Below are 20,281 nucleotides of genomic sequence, written 5' to 3'. Positions count from 1 at the left end.
AGTATGGTGGACAACGTGAAGTAGCAGGTGTGAAGGAAGTGGTTGGGAAAGACGGACCCCCTTCACGAATACCCGGTAGGGTAGCTTAAAGGTAGGTAGAGGGAACAGGTAAATTGTGGTGGATATTGGCACCTGTGGTGTGTGTGGTAGAATGGTGTTTGGATGGGTGCATTAGTGACGTGTGTCCACACCAACAGGGGAAAGAGTAAAATAGGACACCTGCACTCAAACAGTGAGAATTTTTGAGTGAGTCACAGTGGGTGAGAGAAAAAAATTGACCAGACGTTAAGACATATGAGAACTATTGTATTATTTTTATTTTTTATTTTTCTATTTTTATTATTCTATTTTTATTTTCAATATTTATTTCCACTATTTTTATAAATAGACCAGGTTATTTTTATTATTTGTTTATTTACGAAAATAAATAAATAACAGGGGGAGGTTAATGGTGGTGTGTTGGCGGAAAAAGTCGTTGTCGTTGAAAGTTGAGTTGAAACAATTTATATTGGGATATTGGGATTTATATTGTAGATATTGGACAGCCATTGGGCCAGAGGCTGAAACAACCTTGTAGGGAATTCTTGTAGGGAATTTGGAAAATGCGAGGTGTCCTCACATCCGCAGGTTCGGTGATAAAAAATTTTTGAAGAATTTGGAGAGATAAATAGATAAAGAATTTGGAGTCCACCAAAGGGCGGACACTGACGTTGCTCGGGGCAACACAAGGGCAGACAGGAAGGGCCGCCAACCAAAGGATAGGACGCACAGATTGTCAACATATACCGCCAAAATTAGGGCAGGAATAGGGAGTTGGTTGAGAATGCCGGCGATAACTCACCGATGTGTGTCCCTGTGTCTGTCTGGTCGTCTAGCAGGCCATGGAGTTATATTTCTGAAACATGGATTTCAAAGAGGCAGGTGTGTGCCCTGAGAAAATTGTGGGTTGTGGAGTGGGCACTTTTGATGGGCACTGGGGGGCTGCTGTTGTGTGGACTGGGGAACGAGGGTGGCGTAGGTGACGTGAGGGGAATGCCACGCACTGCGACCGTCTCCCCCCAAGACCGAGGTTGTCGGGGACATGAGTGGGATGTCGATTACAGTGATGTGGGATGTCGATCACAACCTGACGATGTTGTTCGTGGTGGAGGTCTTGTGTTAAAGTTGGGACGCGTTGCTAGGGATCTGGGTGGCTGGCACCCAGTGTGGTTGAAGGTTACAGTTTCACAGAAGGAGGTTGGAATCCAGTATTATGTTAGGAGCACGCAAGGCTGAGCAGAATGGATTGCCATTGGGACGTGTTCTCAAGTGATTTTTTCAAAATGATGGCTCCTGAGTAAGGGGAGGGAGCAGGGAAATATATTCACTGTAACAGGGGCCTGCACTGGAAAGAGTGTGACAACGAATGGAAAGTTGTGGCTTTTATTTAACAAAATGGTGCTAGGTTGCTACAACACAGGTTGGGGCTGGTGCAGATTGGATCACGGCTCTGCAGACCAGGTGAGAAGAACTCCACCAGGTACGCTGGAATCACATCAGTTGAATTATTGCTCAGAAAGGAAGGTATTTTCGGAAATTGGTGAAAGTAAAAATAACATTTGAATTTCCAGACATGACGCAGGAAATGCAGCTATGAATAGAGATGAGGTAACTAAATGCCAATTGGTGGGGCAGGGGGGCTAGGAATACTAATCAAGGATTTAGTCCTTGCATGTGTGAGTAAATGTTCCACAGGATGGACAATGCAGAAGACAACACCGGAAGGGGCCATGATGGTGTCCGTCAAGCTGACCATGGACCCAAATGAACCTCCGGCTGACGACGTGACTGTGGACTGCGGACCCTGGAACGATGACCCGGGTCACTGAGCAGCAATGATGAGATCTCCGCGTCTGAAGAATGTTCTTCCATTTTTAATGTTGCCAATAACGATTTTGAAAATGATTTTGATTATACTGAAAAATTGAATTTGGATCCGGATGTGGACTTGCTTTGGTCTTCACGGCCCCAGTCTTGTAATTCTCTTGTCACTTATGTCTCACGAGCTCACAGCAGTTCAACCCTTGCTGTCCCAGCCCTGGATTTTGACTCGGCTCCGGACCCAGATGCATTGCTGGGCCCGCCTGCCAGGAAGCCGATTATCCTGGATCCCTACATGTCGCATGCAGAACTGAACGACTACTTAAAGGAAGTTTCTCTCTTTTTCATGGAATGTAAGGCTCTGACTGCTGGCCGTCCAGGCCGCAGGTCTAAGCCACTTGATACTGCCGTTGATATGTATTCCCCGGCAGAACGACTGCACATTCAAGGCTTTATGAACATGAATATCGACTGAGCGCCAAAGATCGACAAGGACTGCAGCTGGAGATGCTTGGGCGAGCTCCAGCTAGGGAGGAGTCTCGGTTGCACCTTCGAGGCCAAAGGGTGAGCCAGGAGATCCTCTCGGGTGTGGACCCTGCTGAACCAGACGTCTTCGTTGTGGATCCAACGCGCTATTGGATAGTCATGTCTCTGTGGCCAACACACACACACACACACACACACACACACACACACACACACACACACACACACACACACACACACACACACACACACACACACACACACACACACACACACACACACACACACACACACACACACACACACACACGAATCGTCCTGCTGGGTGCGATGTGAGGTGCTATGGGTGCAGGGCGCGATGTGAGGTGCTATGGGTGCGGGGCATGCCCACTGGGGCCGCATTCGCGTGGTCTTTCGGTTCGGTTTCGGTTTTTCATTGACTGTCTTCCTAATAAAGGCCTTTGATTGGCTCATAGATAAACGTTGTATCTTAGATCCAAAAGGGTGGTATGTGGGGGTTCAGACCCCCCCCCCCCCCGTTGTGTTCTATTATTGTTTGACCAATTATATGTCTGCTTTGCTTAAAATATTATATCCTTTATATCCTTGAAAACCCTGCTTTTCCCTTTAAAAGACTTATGTTACTTTGCCTGTCATGTCTCTTAAGGATCATATACTTTTGTGACTTTGTTCTCTTACTGTCGAAAATATTCCTTTGGAACTTGCTATATCCTCATAAAGGAGTTATATGTTTTGTAAATCCAGGCCCTGATGATATAATCCCTCACTCTGTGAAGACCAACCTATCTTTTCCAGTCCCCGTTGAAAACTGTGTTGGATCACTTTCATGTTTGACATTTTTACGACTTGCTGAACTTTCCCCCAAAAAACCAGGATTCTGGAAAGTCGTCAACATGTTGTTTAACCCATGAGTGACCCTGGACGAATCGAGGAGACCACTTGGTCGTTCTCTTTGTCTTGAGAGCTAAAACCACACCCCAATATTCCCTTTATAAAGTGAAAGCTTGACCGAATTAAGGCAGAGCATCTTGTTGGAACGTTGGTCATTTTTGTGGGCTTCTGTCCGACGTGTTTTGCTCTCCACCAAGCTTGTGTGTTTGACGAATCAAATAAATATATCAGTTGTTCTTTCTCTCTGTCATGAGTCTTGAGTCCTAAGTCAACGGATCCCGTCATATGTATGTATGTATGTATGTATGTATATATATTGTTGCGGATACGGAGTACGACTCTTCCCCTTAGCAAGAGGTGGTTAGTCCCTTGTCTTGTTAAGCTGACCGTCTCCGCTCCTGGTACTTGTAACGCTCTCCCGCGGGATGGAACGGATCAGGGTTATGGGTTATGGGTCCAGGGTTTATCCCGAATACCTTTATCCGTACCTCCGCAGAACAGGGAGGCAAGTACCGCTCGAACCCCGGTTTTAGATGTTATAATTGCCGAGCGGTTTTTTAGCAACACGACGTTCGAGCCATTACCAAAGACTAAACCCGATCCTAAACGTTGGGGAAAAGGCAAGGACGATCGGACGAGGAAGAAGAAGAAGACAAAAGTAGGAAATAACAGGGATTTATTACTAATTACGTACAAGTCAAAGGAACCAAGGAGAAGGAAAGAAACTAAAATAATGACAGAAGGAGAAAGACACAGTGCAATTATTAACTTCTACAAGCTTACTTATACCCAGGGACAAGACACACAAAACAAACTCACGTACACAAAAGGATGGAAAGGCAGGGATGGTACGGGTCGGCAGAGGAGGATCCAGGTAGATGGTGGCGTCGAGGTTCGGCTCCAAGCTCGCGCTTTGGTCCACGCTTGTGGGTTCGAGGCGAAACCCGGCACACAGCTCCGCTTCGGGCTGGCAGCGAGGAGCCGGCAGCTCCACGTATTCGGTTTCACACCGGCAGCTGTCCCACGCGTCCTCCGCCTCCTGCATCTCCGACGCTCTTTTACTACTCCGCAGAATCTGCCTCTGGTCCAGCGCACCTCCCTCAAAACCCTCTCTTAGCTTCTCCTCAACTGGACTCTTACGCACTTCTCTCGAAAAGGCTTGCGCGGGCGCTTTTATATCGCGCTCTGAGATCAATCCGCGCCACGCCCGTGATGGTATCTCACCAGCCCTGACTGGCTGGTGGGGGCTCGCTGGCTCCACCTTCTGATGCCGAGGGGCGGGCAACGCCCTTGTTCGTGGGCTTGACCGCGTGCGTAATGGAGTTTGGGGCGATGGTGATGCCAATAACCCCACCCAAAGGGCAGCGAACGTTGTCGGCAATTGCGTTTTATGGGTGGCAATTGACAGGGGATTCTATCTTATCTGATTCGGTGCAATGCAGAGTCAACTAATGGGAAACAGAGCCTTAAACTACATAGAATAAGAAATAACTATTTAGAAGGGTATATGGTGGCCGACGTGCTTGTACATGGACTAGCTAAGGGGACGACCTTTGACCTTTACAATTAACGGAGGTATTTACAAGGATCACTAGAGGGGCATATTTACAAACAGGATTCTCAAATCCGCAACAATATATATATATATATATATATATATATATATATATATATATATATATATATATATATATATATATATATATATATATATATATATACAGTGAAACCTTGACTTACGAGTTTAATTCGTTCTGTGACCGAGCTCGTAACTCAATTTGCTCGTTTCTCAAATTAAATTTCCCCATTAAAAGGCATTGAAATGCTATTAATCCGTTCCAGCCCTCAAAAAACCACACCAATTTTTTTTGTTACGTGTTTTTAAATAAGAAAAATGTACTTTATAAATAACAAATAATGTATAAACAAGCACGACCTCGTATATACTGTTCATAATAAAAGAGAATGTTGTAGCGACCCATGGGTCCCCCAAGCAAGACCGGCATCAGAATCTCCTTGCTCCAGCCGGTGACGTCACCGGCGGGGATCCCCGGCGCCAGAGTGGCTGGTCACGTGACCGCCAAAGCGTCCCGCGCGTGCGGGTATAATGAGCTACACCTGTGGATCACGTGACCACCGAAGCACGCCTCGCTTGAGAGGCGTGGCTTTCGGTTTTGGTTTGGGTTTTTGGTTTTGCTTTATAAGGCAGCCCGATAAACGGGCTTTTTAGTGTTCCCGAGTTGGTTTTACGAATAAACATCTTCTCGGACGAGTTTGTGCCTTGCCATCCTTTTATCCGTATTCTGCTGGAGTCCAGACTCCTTCAATGTAAAGAAATAAACTGGTTTTATTAAGTGTTGTGGCGGACACGAAAGCACTGACGTGGTGACATCACCCCGCACACCAAGTGGGGGTGGGCCACGCCGGGGAGAGAGGCGTGGCCTCAGGATATAGACGGGGCGCGCAGCCTTGAGCAGCTTAGTGCTGCAGTTTGAATAAAGACTTGTATGAACCGCGTTGTCCGCTTGCTCCTTGCGTAAGCATTAGCGCGCGCAGCATCGCGCTACAGTGTATTTACCTTGAAGATCAGACGAAGATGCTGGCGGAGGTGGAGGAGATAACTTTTGCCCTTTTCGCCACACTTTCCTCGCTTTCACTTGCAGGGCGTTTCAATAAAAACCTGTCCAACGAGGTTTGTTTCTTCCTCCCTTTCAAAATGTTTCGAAAATTCTCCATCTCTTCATGGATAGAGGTCCGGAGCTTTGAAATAATCTTAACGGCCTTGGCTGGCGTTATAGCCTTTATCGACTCCTGCTTCAAAATCGTACATATCGTAGAAGTACTACAATCGTACTGCCTCGCCAAGTCGACAACATGCACACCTCGCTCATGTTTTTCGACGATTGCGTGTTTTATATCCAAGCACATCATCCTCTTCTTCTTCTCAGTACTGCCCTTGGCACTCAATTTCTTAGGACCCATGGTTAAAACTAAGAAATTTTCCAAAATAACCAAAATGCAAAAACAAAGCAGCAGCGATATACGGCAGAGATGCTTGCACGGCAAGATAACCACGTGACCGGAACCCACCTGGTGGCGGGTGGCGTAAGCTCGTAACTCAGATCTCGGCTCGCATCTCAAAGCAAAAAACCACCCGAGCGACGGCTCGTATCTCGGAAAACTCGTAAGTTGGTGCACTCGTAAGTCAAGGTTTCACTGTATATATATATATATATATATATATATATATATATATATATATATATATATATATATATATATATATATATATATTTATATATATATATATATATATATATATATATATATATATATATATATATATATATATATATATATATATATATAGTGTTTGAACTTGGGTTCCTTGAACCATCAGCCAAACGTTTAGATGGGAGGAATAATGGGCCAACCCATTAACCTACCAGATTCTGGAGTAATGCTTTCATTTTGGGACGGAAAGGAGAATCCATCCACAATCTCCATTCCATATGTATCATTCGTACTGTTGAGCCTTTCACTCATCTCTCCATGTGTTGCTGGAACACTTTGCAGGGAAACGAGCTTTTGCGCATAGTTTGTAAGCTCCTGGCCCAATGCAAGCAACATGGAGTGCAGCACATCCACCGGCACAAAGCCTGCAGAGCAGGAGCCTCGGGTCTCCCAGTTGGACTCCACAAAGCAGCGAAACTCAGCATATATGGTGAAGGGTAATTTCTGTCGGGCAAGGGAGAAAAGCTCAGCTCTTACAGAGGCTGACTCAGCACAGGCACGGAGACTCTCGTAGCACTCGATGCCCAGCTCCCTAACCACTGCTTGGGCAGTCTCCCCTCTGAGACCATGATCCTGCAGCCAGGTCGAGAAGGATTCCAGTTCATTCACAGCCTGTCAGGCACACACCACACCTATTTACATTGATAAATGTAAAAATTTTAAAAAACGACATTTGCAATTCACAAGAATGAGATGGCCAGTTGAGGGCAGTTGACAATCTCTCAAAAATCAAATATATTAAAATAAAGTGATAATAAAGGGTTGATTTCTGTCCTGTACTCCATGGAGTAGCAACTAAAATCCACATTTTTGTCCTGAGGTTCCCACTGGAAGCCCATTGCTCATGTAAGTATTATTATTCTCACACATTTTGTGGAGACGATTCCGAGAAAACCATTATAGCTCGCTCAACAAAACTATAACTCATTATTGATACCAATGTAACTTAGTGCATCATTAATTATTTTTTTCTGCAATGTTGACTTACATTGGCTGCCATTGTCTATGACATCATAAACTTTAAACATCGTCTTCTCCAGAACCGCAGAACGGATCAATGCGAAATTTTACAAATACGATAACCTAGCCAAGGGGATAAAAGTTTGTGAAATAAAACGTCATCAGTCACCTGGTTTTGTGGTCATATTGGATTTACAAATAAAACTTTAAAAACCAACTTATCTGAAACAGCTTATCCAATCGATATAAAACTTAAAACAAGTTTACATTCCGATGGGGGAAGATATTTGCAAACGATGACGTCATCATGTGGTTTGGCCACCATTTTTAAATAAAGGAAAAAATTAAATAATCATTTCCAGAATACCTCGTAATGGATCAATGCAAAATGTCAAACATATGATCAAATACCGATGTAGGAAAAATATTTGTAAACCATGAGGTCATCAGTCACGTTATATGGCGGCCTTCTTGGATTTAAGGAAAACCTTTAGATTGAATCTTTTTCTCCAGTATTGCTGAATGGATCAATGTGGAATTTCATATGTATGATCAACTCCCCATGAGGAAAAATGCTTCTGAACTATGACATCATCAGTCACGTGGTATGGCAGCCATCTTGGATTTAAGGAAAAAGTATTTGCACATCAATATCTCCAGAACTACTGAATGGATAAATCCAAAACTTCATACGTATTATTGACTACACATGAGGAATATATATTTTTATTTTTATTTTTACAAACTATGACATCATCAGTCGCATGACATGGCAGTGATTCTGGATTTAAGGAATATAAATTTAAAATCCATATTTCCAGAACCGCTTAACCGATCCAAGCCAAAATCTAGATATTATCGACTATCGATGATGACATCATTTCAATAAATCTTCCTCAATCACGTGGTATGTCAGCCATTTTGACTGGAAGCCTATCATCACTGCTCACATTTCTAGTTTTGGGATTGTGACATCACTGGACGTTAGAGAAAACCTTGGTATACTTTGGTCAACGGACAGCAAGTAGCCATGGCTATGGCTTCCATTGTAGCCACGTGCTTTGGGAACAATGTCTATTTAGTATGGATTAAACTAAAAGAAACAGATGCCTTTATTTTACTTTCGCAACGATCTGAAGACATTGGACATCGATAAAGACATGGGTAGACAAAATAATATAACACACACAGTATATGGGATTTGGACCTGGGCTTTCCTGCATTATTAGCCAGGAGTTCAGATGCAAACACAGACTAGAACGACACTGGGTAGAGTGCATACCTCTGCCAGGCTAAACAGTTTGTTTTGTATCCCAATGATAGGTCGGATCTGGATTTGGACCTGAACCAAAATCTAATCGGCTTGTTCTTGTCACCTAACCAACTCATCCACCTAGTTTAGTCATGTTATCCATAACTTTTTTAAATCTCATGTATAATTGCTTTTCGCCCGATCCCTCAATGGTGAAGAATCACTTAAAAATTAAATAACTCTCGTATCCGAATCCATATTCAGATCTTCACCAATATCTAATCGATTTGTCCTTCTCAAACACCCAATCAGTCCACCAAATTTCGTCCAAATCCGTCCCTAACTTTTTGAGATATCCTGCTATATATTGCTACGGTTTTGAGATTTGTACAGTAAACTCATTAAAGGCTCAAGGTTTGCCCCCCATAGTTAGTCACACGAGCAACATATAGGCCCATTTGTCGTATAGTTATGTCATAGTATATGTCAGAATAGGCCATTTCCTCTCTTAGTTCTGCGTTGTGTAAAGACAGGAGAATAGGCCCGAAAACCATTCTACCTCTGTAGGCGCGATCCATTGCGGCTAAAAAGCCCTAGTAGTGTTGGGCGCGAGTTAACACGAGGTGGGCCTCGAAAGGTGCAGGAGGGTTGAGGTCGGCGCGGCAGCAGTGGGGGACGGTAAGCGTAAGCCACCAATGAGAGCTCGGGGGTGGTGGCGTCGGCGTTGCATCAGAGGGAGTGGTGAGAAGAGTCTGGTGAGTTCCAGAAGGTTCGCAAGGCGTGTCTATATAAGCCGATGCGAAAAGCCCTCGAAAGGACTTGCTGAGAGGGAAGGACTTGAGGCAGAAGGACTTGCACCAGTTGGCGCGAAAGGACTGTGCCGGAAGACTCGCAGAGTACCGTTGTTGAACTTTGACCCTCGCAATAGAACGCGCGTGCCAGGGGATAGAGGAAGAGGAGTTGGCCGTACATGAACGCGGGCGCAGCCAGACGCGCCGGTAACGAATATAACGCATTTCGGCCAAGCGAGTGAGCGCGACTGAATAACCGCCAGCCGCGCCAATGTCCGCCCTCTACCGTTCGCCCTGAGATAACCCGCTTGTTCGAGTGACATGCTACAAGCTGCTGCCTTCGCCTACCTCCATCTTCGCGGGACGAGCCGGGGACCGTGGAGTGCCGGACGGGGCCGATCCTGGACGACCACCGCGACGAGTGGGGAACACCTGCTCATCTGCTATACCCCGTGTGAGTGTGAGTGTGTGTGAAACAGGCCCGTTGTCCTTGGGGATTAAGTAAGACTGTCCAAGCTGCTCTGTCTCTTCATCCTGTCCTGTATATACGTGCCATAATAATAATTAAATCACCATTTGTTCTTTCTTTCTCCTTATTCGATCGCCTTTGTGATTTCTCTATTGACTAAGCGTGGCACGAATAAGATCGCTCCAATCGGGTTCCACTATCTATAATGGCACGGATCACGTGTACGCAAACTGCTCGGCGTATCACCATCACACGTGGTTCGTGCGAGGCTTATTTCCTCGCTTCCAGGGCAGCGCTAGTACTTAGGTACGAGCGAATTTGGTCCCGAAACCCTACTCCGCGTCTGTCCGGAAGGGATGTTGTGAGCCCCGGTTCCGCCAGGCCCAGTAAAGACAAGGGGATTCATCCCCCCTTGATAAGGGGAGAAGGCCGGCGAGAGATCCGCAACAATATCGTTGTTGGCCCTATCTCCCAATGTTGAAGAACCACTTTAAAAATTCTAGTACCCGGATCCGAATCCGAATCTTCACCAAAATGTAATCATTTCGTCCGTGTCACAATGTCACATACACTACCTCGATGCCAAATTTCGTCCCGAATCCGTCCACAACTTTTTGAGATATCTTGTTCACAGACAGACAGACAAACAAACAAACAGACAGACAGGAGTGAAATCATAGCCTCCATCCACCTTTGGTGGCGGAGGTAACGAGCGTATTTGAGGCACATTATTTATCACACTAAAATATGCAATTTAGTGTCTGTCTGTCTGTTTGTTTGACATCGATACATATGGTCGTTACTTCTCCAGTCTAAACCAAACTTGACAGGAGGACAAAGGGTCACAGAATCGAGGTCGCTACGACTTCATTTTCCGCCCTCCCCAAAGTAGGTTTCCACATTGGATTAAATCAGTGTTAAGTTAGGTAATCGTGGTGTTTTTCCAATGTTGCTTCTAAAAACAAAAGTAATGACTAATGATAATAGCATAACATTCTGTTACGGGGTCCTCTGCAATCTCCTGGTCTCAGTCACCTCCGAACCCCGAGAGGAACCCCGGCAGAAAGATATAGATGTTATTCCGTGTCGAAATCAATCACTAATGAAACCATCCATGAAACCATCAAAGGAAACCATCCAAATCAATAAGGAAACCACACCCTTGGTTGTCAATGCACAAATATTATATTAAAAGCACACAAAAAGAACCATACAACAATGGTGGCAATCAACCCTACAATCAATATCTTAAGATGGTAACCCCAAACTCACGGCACTACCAGGAAATGGAACCGAGCCCTTCTCAATGTCTCTATAACCCTCCAAGGCGAAGTTGATGCGCTCTGGCGATCGTTGGAACAATGTCCGATCAAGAGCAACCGAGGCGTAGACGGTCGAAGCGACAGAGAAGTCACGTGGTCCAACACCCAGCAAACTTGCGGTAGAAAGGGAACTCCCAAAGACGCGATCCAGACGTGCACCTGCACCGTTCAATCAGCGAACCGCAGTGCAATCTTCAGACGCCGCTTTATTGCACAGCTGTCCCCGGCAAACCACCGGAGGACAACCCCAACCGACGCGACAAAAACATTTTCTGATGAAGGTAGCGCGCGGGGTGAAATGGCGGATGGCCCTCACTTAAGCCGCGGCCTTGAGGCGAAGATTCTCCAGAATTTCACCCTTGGACCTGGCTTCGCAGGCTTTTCCCCAATACTCCGGCGATATCACCTATCGCTCGAACGTCCTTTCAAGGACTCAAAGTCTACTCGCGACGTTCACTCAACCACGCTCCGTACAGAGCTTCAAGGCACGTCTTTCACTGTCCTCACATCTTCTTCTTCCTCCCTTTTCTCTTCCGGGTCACGATCCGATTTCCTGTCTCATTTTTACCATGAGCGCTTTTAACCTTTTAACCACAATAACCAAAATACTTAGAACCCACAATAATAATAATAACAGCAATAATAATAATAGGTGCCGAATCCGTAACAATTCTAATGATATTGTTGCGGATATGGGATTTGGCCTCCATCCATATCCGCTTGTAAATATTCCCCTATTTCCCCAATACTCCCCAACTATCCCCAATCCCCCATTCCCTAGTCCCATTGTCTGTAAACAACACTCTGTAGCCCCGACCTTCCCCTTTTTCCCCCATTAAATGTCGTGCCCAGGTTCACCGCATCTCACGTAGACAACTATAGGACATCTTGCTAGTTATTCTTAGTCTATGTCAGTTAAGGACTCGTTTCCATTAATTCTGACTCTTCGTTGCACCAGAATGTGATTGTATGGCACCAGTAGTAAGTTTAGGACCTCCCAATACCTCCCCGCATCTCTTCCTCATGAAACAACAACACCAACAACAACAACAGCGGCGCGGGGAGTGCGCGTCCTCACTCCGGCTTGGTTAGCCGCCATTGACCATGTGCTCCGACGGGGTTACCACACAGGGGCTCACTGTCAGCTCCTCGTCAAGGGCGGAGCCCGGTAACCCCCCGCACCCAATAAGAAGCGGCGGACCGATTCCATCTGGGGCGGAGCTAACGAGCCGAGGGCGTGTCACTCCCCGCTGGATATGCGCAGGAAGACGGAGGTGACGTCAGATGCGCCTCAGCTACGAAGAAGAAAGGACGCCACCTCCTAGCGCTGAGAGATACCTCCCGCATCTCTGGACCGGACCGAGTCGATTCTGCCCCTGAGCCAAGGTGCACCTTGAGCCATCGACTGCCTGCCCTCCCCTGCCATCAATCCCCGTGTAAGTCAGTCTTGTCCCTTTTGTCTGTGGTCTGTCAGGGCTAAGATAAGACCGTGTATAAGTGCCCATCTTTCTGTGCTGTACCTCTGTGCCGTGTAATCTAAACGTTCTGCATAACCCATATTATATCCTCCTCCGGAGGTCTTGAGAACTGTACCCCTGGTGTCGTGTCATTTAAACCCAGCCGTTGTGTCCTTTCCTTCATTGATTTAGCATAGCGCGATTCGGCCAACGTTCGAGTGTAATCGGGTAACTTGTGCGAACACGGCGGCCATTCCGCTCGGTCAAGCAACATCTAAGTCGTGTCCGTAACAATTGGTGTCGAGGAGTGAGATTGGACCCGAGCGAGTGAAACGCGCTCGAAATTATAACGGCGAAATTTGATTGTGTTTTACAAAAATAAAAACCCGAATTTTGAAAGTCGCGCTATGGCAGATCAAGACGGCTGGGTTCCGGTAGAGGAGAGTGAGGCAGGGTCGATCCAGGACCAAATTGAGGGACATGAGGAGAGCGAAGCAGTGAGGGTGGCAGGGTCGCAAAATAGCGTCGTCGCGCACGAGGTTACGGGCGCGCAAAATGGCGCCTCGCACATGGCCACGGCGACCACGCCCGTGACCGTAGTAGTGCCGCTGGTAGATTTGAACCTTTTTTTAATACAAATGAAGGCCCTTATGGCCCAGAATAGTGAGCAAATGAGGGCTGATAGTAAGCGATTGGGTGAGCGATTGGAGGGCCAAATGGGGGTAATGAGGGACGAAGCGAGGGCTCAGAGTGAGCAATTGGGGGTAATGAGGGACGAAGCGAGGAGTACCGGTGAGGGATTAGACAAGAAATTAGAGGGGTTAGACAATGGGATAGAAGGGGTGAAACATGGGTTAATGGGGGTGGAAAATAGAATGGCTGCCCAGGAGAATCAGATAGAGGGAGTGAAAAATGGGTTAGAGGGGTTAGAAAACAGTATGGAAGGCAAATTGAGGGACATGAGGGACCAAGCGGAAAGGGAAGTTAAACAAATGGGGCAGCAGATAGAGGGGGTTAGAATGGGGGTAGAAACTAAACTGGATGCTCACAGGGAGGAAATGGAGCAGATGAGGGTGGCATCTGGGCAGGAGATGCAAGTGATGGGAGAAGAGATCAGAAGAGGTGTGAGTGAGGAGGTCGGAGGAGTGCGCGAGGAGGTGAGGCACTGTAAGGAGCACATGGAGAAGGAGGTGAGAAAGGGGACTATAAAGTTACAATGGGGCATAGAGGACCTGACGCAGGAAGTAGAACAACTGACAGAGGGACAAAAAGACCTAACGGACCAGGTAAAGAAGAACACAGCGGTAATAGGAGGGTTAAAAGCGACACAAAATGACCTAAAAAATGACTTGGTAGCGACGAAGAGGGAATGTCAGATGGTATGTGAGGGACTGACAACGAGGTTGGACGAGGTGACAGAGGTAATGGAGACGAAGGACCGGCAGGTGAGGACGCACATGGAAACGGTCAAGGTAGCCTTAGAGGACGAGCTTGAGGAGACGTACCGGGAAATAAAAGAGGTGAAGCAGAAATTAGAAGAAGTGGAAGAAGGGGTGAGCGAAATTAAGAAGCGACGGAGAGGGGATAAGAAAGAGATAAAAGAGGAGATAAAAGAATTGGTCCAAAGTCTGTGTTTGGATCGTGATGATGTGCTCATTAACCGGATGAGGGATTCGCAGGTGATGGAGGAGAAGCGAAGAGAAAGAGGACCCGGTGTAAGTGGTGACCAATATGGTCGTGCGTATGATGCGCCAGGTGATTTAATGAGCTTGGGGGTCGAGATAGACCCGGGTGTTCGTGAGAGGCCGTTGGTGAAGTGTGCGACAGGTCTGGTGTGCGAAAAAGGAGGTGTGCGAGAAAGTCCGACTCTGGGCTGTGTGAGGAAAAAGTGCGTGCCAAGGAGTGAAGGTGCTGGCGAGAGTGAGTCGGTCGTAGCGCGTGTGCGAGGGAGCACATGGAAGCGCGGTGTGGTAAGTGTTACAGAGGGTGTGACGGGAGAGTGTGCGCAAGAGTGTGCGCGAGAGAGGTGTGTAACGGACGGGTGCATGAGGAAAGAGTGCGCTGTCAAGAGTAAGGGTGAGTGCGCTGTCAAGAATGGAGGTGAGAGTAGTGAGAGTGACAAGGAGCGTGAGTTGGTTGTGACAGGTGAGCGAGGATGCACACCTGGAATGGTAGAGCGTGAGTGGGAATGCACGCTGGAATTGGTAGTGAGGCACGTGGTTGGGTGTGCGAGTGAGAGCACACCTGTGATTGTCACAGAGGAGGTGACCGAGGAGGGGGCGCGAAGAGGTGTGTTGGTGAGGTGTGCGACCAACGAATGTGTGCCAAAGTGTTCGGTGGTCAGGTGTGTGACCAAGGCTGTGAGTGGAATGAGTATACCTGGGGGTGGAAGGAAAGGTACGAGGAGCATGGGAACGGCTGGAGGTATGAGCAAGAAAGGGGTAGCGTATGCATGTAAGCATGCAGGTGAAGCATCGACGGTAACCGGGTTAGCGGTTAGAGCGACTTTTAGCCGAATCGGGCCCTCGGTGCGTGCTGGGCCTCGCTTTGAACGGCCGCGTCCGTGCTCCACTAGGCGGAGCGGGCAGCTGGATAGGAAGGGTCGTCATGGCGACCACTTTTTGTTGAGGCATTCCGGCAGGTCGAGATCGAGCCATGGGATGGCTCCGTGCCGAGATGGTGCGTGGGACCTCGGCCCGGGTAAACCTCCTTCCCTGCACCGAATGCGGGACGTATCCAGCCGCTGGCACCACACAACCCGCATTCATGGCTTGGCTGTACGAAGCCGGGCTTTGGACAGGAATTGGCGCACCGAGAGGCATTAGTGAGTAGACTGTGTGATGAGGTTAGTGTTTTGGACCCAAAATTAGAGAAAAACAAAATTTGATGATTGGCAAAGGATTGGCAGTAATGATTGGCAGATGATGGGTAGTGATTGGCAAATTTTTGATTTGTTGAAATTTGATGTGCAAAATTGGTAGTGGGAGATGCCCGATGTGGTGGGATGGCAACTCTGTCATCCCTCACAAGTGGGGCAAATGCGCAATAGCTTATGGGGTGTATGGCAGTGAAAACTAGCCCGGGTGGGTTAGGATATTGATAGGGATCTGGCGAAGATGACATTAGGTAACGTTAAGTTTAGTTAGTGACTGATACCTGTAGTGGGGACGCAGGTAGATTAGAGTGGATGATAATGACGAGGGAGCGCAATAGTTTAAAGGGATGACTGGGAAGCGCAAGTTTCAGAGGGGAGTAGTTAGATGAGATGATGCTGTGTGAGAGCTGGACAGGTGTGTGGAGCAGTGTATGAGTAGTGAGTGTTGTGGATCAGCGCGAATGCGCTTGGGGAGAGAAGGGTGCAGGTGGCACCAGGTGTGAGAGCACAGGTGTGCAAGTGCAGGTGTGTGGAATATATGGAGCAGAGAATGAGTGGTGTGGATAGAGTTGGAGTAAGTGGTACGGAGTGGTGTGCATGGTGCGAAGGTGTGGATGGGGGAAGAGTGGACCCCTTTCACGAGTACCCGGGGCGGGTAGTGTAAGTGTTAGGTAGAGGGTATAGGTAAATTGTGGTTGGATATTGGCATTTGTGGTGCGGTTGCAGAATGGTATTGTGGATGGGTGCATTAGTGTTGTGGAAATGGCTGGGCGTGTAGCCTGTTAGTGTGTGTAGTTGGTTTGGGCACTCCACCACTGTGAGGATGTCGGCCAGGTGAGGCCGCAGGTGGGCTCTGGGAGCCGGTAGAGTTGTGGATGGGGCCCGAGGATCCGGAGGACGGACCCGGGTAGCCCAGTGCCAGAGAGGGCACCGAGTGGGGAGAGCGCCAGAGGGCCTTCCCCAGGTAGATAGGTTAGGGTAAGGAGCAGGTAAGCTCGGAGGCAACTGCAGTGGTGGAGGTGTGCAGGTGGGTAGACCTGCTGGGAGAGCTACACGTCGCAGCCCAGAAATTGTGCGAGGCACCGGGAGATGAATTGGGGGAGTGAGACCCCAAATTGAGAAGCACCACAGTTTGGTCAATGGGAATTGGTTTTTAGAACCCATAGTGTAAGTTGGCCAATGGATTGGCAGGGAAAGACCCCGGGTAATGTAAAGTTGTTAAAGTCATTTAGGAAATAGTTAGGATTGACGAACCTGTCGCACCATACGCAGCCACTTACCTGTGGTGATGATGATGACTCCACACCTGTGTTTTCTTTGTTCTGTGTGCAGGAAATGAGAATTGCTGTGTGGATTGGTGAGACGCATCACGACGTGGATGAGACATTGGGGTGATTCCATCTCTCCCTCCTTAGGAGCGACTGATGATGAATTGGTGATGGCAAATTTTGCTGTTGAGTTGGAGATGGCAAATTGTGATGAGAGTTGGAAATGGCAAATATGATTGGTTAGGAGGGAGAGAAGACGAATTTGGTTTATGGGAGGAACGGGGAAGACAGTAGGGACGTTTGTTGATTTGTAAAGTAGATGTTTATGGGTAGTGTTGTGTTTTGTGAATACAGTAAGGGGTAAGGGAGGGGCAATGTAGGTTACCTGGTGGGGGGGGGGGGGGGGGCGTACGGTAGGAACGTACCTGTCTCACCTGGTTCCCATGTGCCCCCAGTGTGCATCATCTTGTATTGCGTGCACTTTTGCGCCCTTACCACCTTACTCACTTGTCTTCTTCTTTGTCTCCCACCTCCGAGGATCTGGCTTTGGGGCAGAGAGAGAGGAGAGAGAGGTGCTGGCTCCGCAGTTGTGGGCCTGTACTTTCGCTGCTTGCTGCCTGGATCGATACACCATATGGACCGCAATTTTTGTGGCCGCCCACCATGGACCGCAGTTCTCTTGCGGGCAAGCACCACCCGTTGATGGACCTATGGGTCAACGTGGCACCTATGCCATACAGGTGAACCACTTTTAGTTGGCCCCCTGACGGCCACAATACAGAAATGGACGCGGTTGGCGCCTTTCTTTAATTTTGAAAGAAGCCAGAAGGCCAAGTACACCATATGAAGGCAAGACCAGCGGCAGAACATCGGCCGGCTGCGACACCACCGGCGACTATCGAACACTTTATTGGTGCACCAGATGGTGCTGACTGTGTTATGGGGTGGTGCTTTTGGTGCTTGGATGGGGTGCTCTGCACATTATTAAAGGCCGTAAGGCCACAGAGCACTCGTGGGTTGGTGTATCGATGCTGGCATGCGTGCTCTCTCTCTATGCATAACATCTGCATGTGTTCCTCCAAAAACAGGTCCTGGATCGTAGTGTAAATATCAGTGTAGTCTTGTGTAAATAATGCTCCCTACCGGCTGTATGTTTAGTTTGAGGATTCTTTCCACGATTCGGTTATCCTGTGGGTGTGTTTCTGTGAGGAGAAGGGTGCAACGTCGCAGGGGGACATATTTACTCATTTGTGAACATCTGTAAAACTGTCGCACTCAGGGTTGAGTTAATAGTAGAGGGAACTACATCTGAGTGCCACACTAACGTAGGTAAAAATTTATCGGGTCGGGACGCCCCGAGGTAGAGAAGGGTGCAATGTTGCGGATATGGGATTTGGCCTCCATCCATATCCGCTTGTAAATATTCCCCTATTTCCCCAATACTCCCCAACTATCCCCAATCCCCCATTCCCTAGTCCCATTGTCTGTAAACAACACTCTGTAGCCCCGACCTTCCCCTTTTTCCCCCATTAAATGTCGTGCCCAGGTTCACCGCATCTCACGTAGACAACTATAGGACATCTTGCTAGTTATTCTTAGTCTATGTCAGTTAAGGACTCGTTTCCATTAATTCTGACTCTTCGTTGCACCAGAATGTGATTGTATGGCACCAGTAGTAAGTTTAGGACCTCCCAATACCTCCCCGCATCTCTTCCTCATGAAACAACAACACCAACAACAACAACAGCGGTGCGGGGAGTGCGCGTCCTCACTCCGGCTTGGTTAGCCGCCATTGACCATGTGCTCCGACGGGGTTACCACACAGGGGCTCACTGTCAGCTCCTCGTCAAGGGCGGAGCCCGGTAACCCCCCGCACCCAATAAGAAGCGGCGGACCGATTCCATCTGGGGCGGAGCTAACGAGCCGAGGGCGTGTCACTCCCCGCTGGATATGCGCAGGAAGACGGAGGTGACGTCAGATGCGCCTCAGCTACGAAGAAGAAAGGACGCCACCTCCTAGCGCTGAGAGATACCTCCCGCATCTCTGGACCGGACCGAGTCGATTCTGCCCCTGAGCCAAGGTGCACCTTGAGCCATCGACTGCCTGCCCTCCCCTGCCATCAATCCCCGTGTAAGTCAGTCTTGTCCCGTTTGTCTGTGGTCTGTCAGGGCTAAGATAAGACCGTGTATAAGTGCCCATCTTTCTGTGCTGTACCTCTGTGCCGTGTAATCTAAACGTTCTGCATAACCCATATTATATCCTCCTCCGGAGGTCTTGAGAACTGTACCCCTGGTGTCGTGTCATTTAAACCCAGCCGTTGTGTCCTTTCCTTCATTGATTTAGCATAGCGCGATTCGGCCAACGTTCGAGTGTAATCGGGTAACTTGTGCGAACACGGCGGCCATTCCGCTCGGTCAAGCAACATCTAAGTCGTGTCCGTAACAATATTATTACAAAACTACGAGTTTATCAATATGAATAATATCCCCGATCCCAAGTGTTTTTCCTCCTTGAACAAGCGCCGTGTTAACGTGAATAAATAGCTTATCGTGGTATATCATGAGGCACCCTAATGGAAGTTAAAAAAAATTATAGACCACAAACACGTATGATTACTTTTAACAGTCGCTACTGCTGTTTGACACAAAAATGAGAGGGAGGAATCCTCACGTTTTTGAGGCATTATATGTTTATCGCATACACCACAAACTAATGGACTCAAGCCAAGTTCTACTGTAATCTACATACTGTTACGGATTCGTCACTTCCGTCATTGTGGTTTTCATCCACTGTAAGCATTTTTGGTTCCATGTACTATTATTGGCGCTGAGGAAGCGCCTTTAGCGATTGACTTCCAGCCAGTGTAACGCTAATTCCTGTCACAGGAATTCGGAGATCATATAAGTGGGCGTGGCAGTTCCTGATTGGTTCGTGTTGGGGAACGCCTTCTCGCTGCCGACGTGACGTAAATTCGCGCACGCGCACTGGTGATTGGCGCTGAGGAAGCGCCTTTAGCGATTGACTTCCAGCCAGTGTAACGCTAATTCCTGTCACAGGAATTCGGAGATCATATAAGTGGGCGTGGCAGTTCCTGATTGGTTCGTGTTGGGGAACGCCTTCTCGCTGCCGACGTGACGTAAATTCGCGCACGCGCACTGGTGAAGCTTACTCGATCTTACTCGATCCCATATTACATGTACTTTCATTGCATACAAATTATACTTCCTCCTAGAAATTCCAAGCCCGAACCTCAGCGCAATCCAAGAGGATTCACTTGTTGTTATCGTTTAAGTGAAATGGAGATAACTGTTTTCAAAAGGTGAAAAATTAGTGTT

At 47.7% G+C, this 20,281-nt stretch overlaps 1 protein-coding gene across 3 annotated transcripts in view; it reads right to left on the bottom strand.

Annotated features, from left to right (window-relative positions):
• LOC137430718 (uncharacterized) overlaps positions 1–20,281 on the bottom strand; it is a 148,152-nt gene that overhangs the window by 108,954 nt on the left and 18,917 nt on the right. For all 3 annotated transcript variants that reach the window (XM_068121497.2, XM_068121509.2, XM_068121503.2), the window contains exon 3: positions 6,705–7,164. In XM_068121497.2, coding sequence (XP_067977598.2) covers positions 6,705–7,164 — 460 coding nt within the window. The remainder of the gene's footprint in view (positions 1–6,704; positions 7,165–20,281) is intronic.

Source organism: Myxine glutinosa, chromosome 1 (assembly GCF_964187855.1).
Source record: "Myxine glutinosa chromosome 1, kmMyxGlut1.1, whole genome shotgun sequence".
Taxonomy (NCBI): Eukaryota; Metazoa; Chordata; class Myxini; order Myxiniformes; family Myxinidae; genus Myxine; species Myxine glutinosa.
This window is presented reverse-complemented; position numbering and strand designations above follow the sequence as displayed.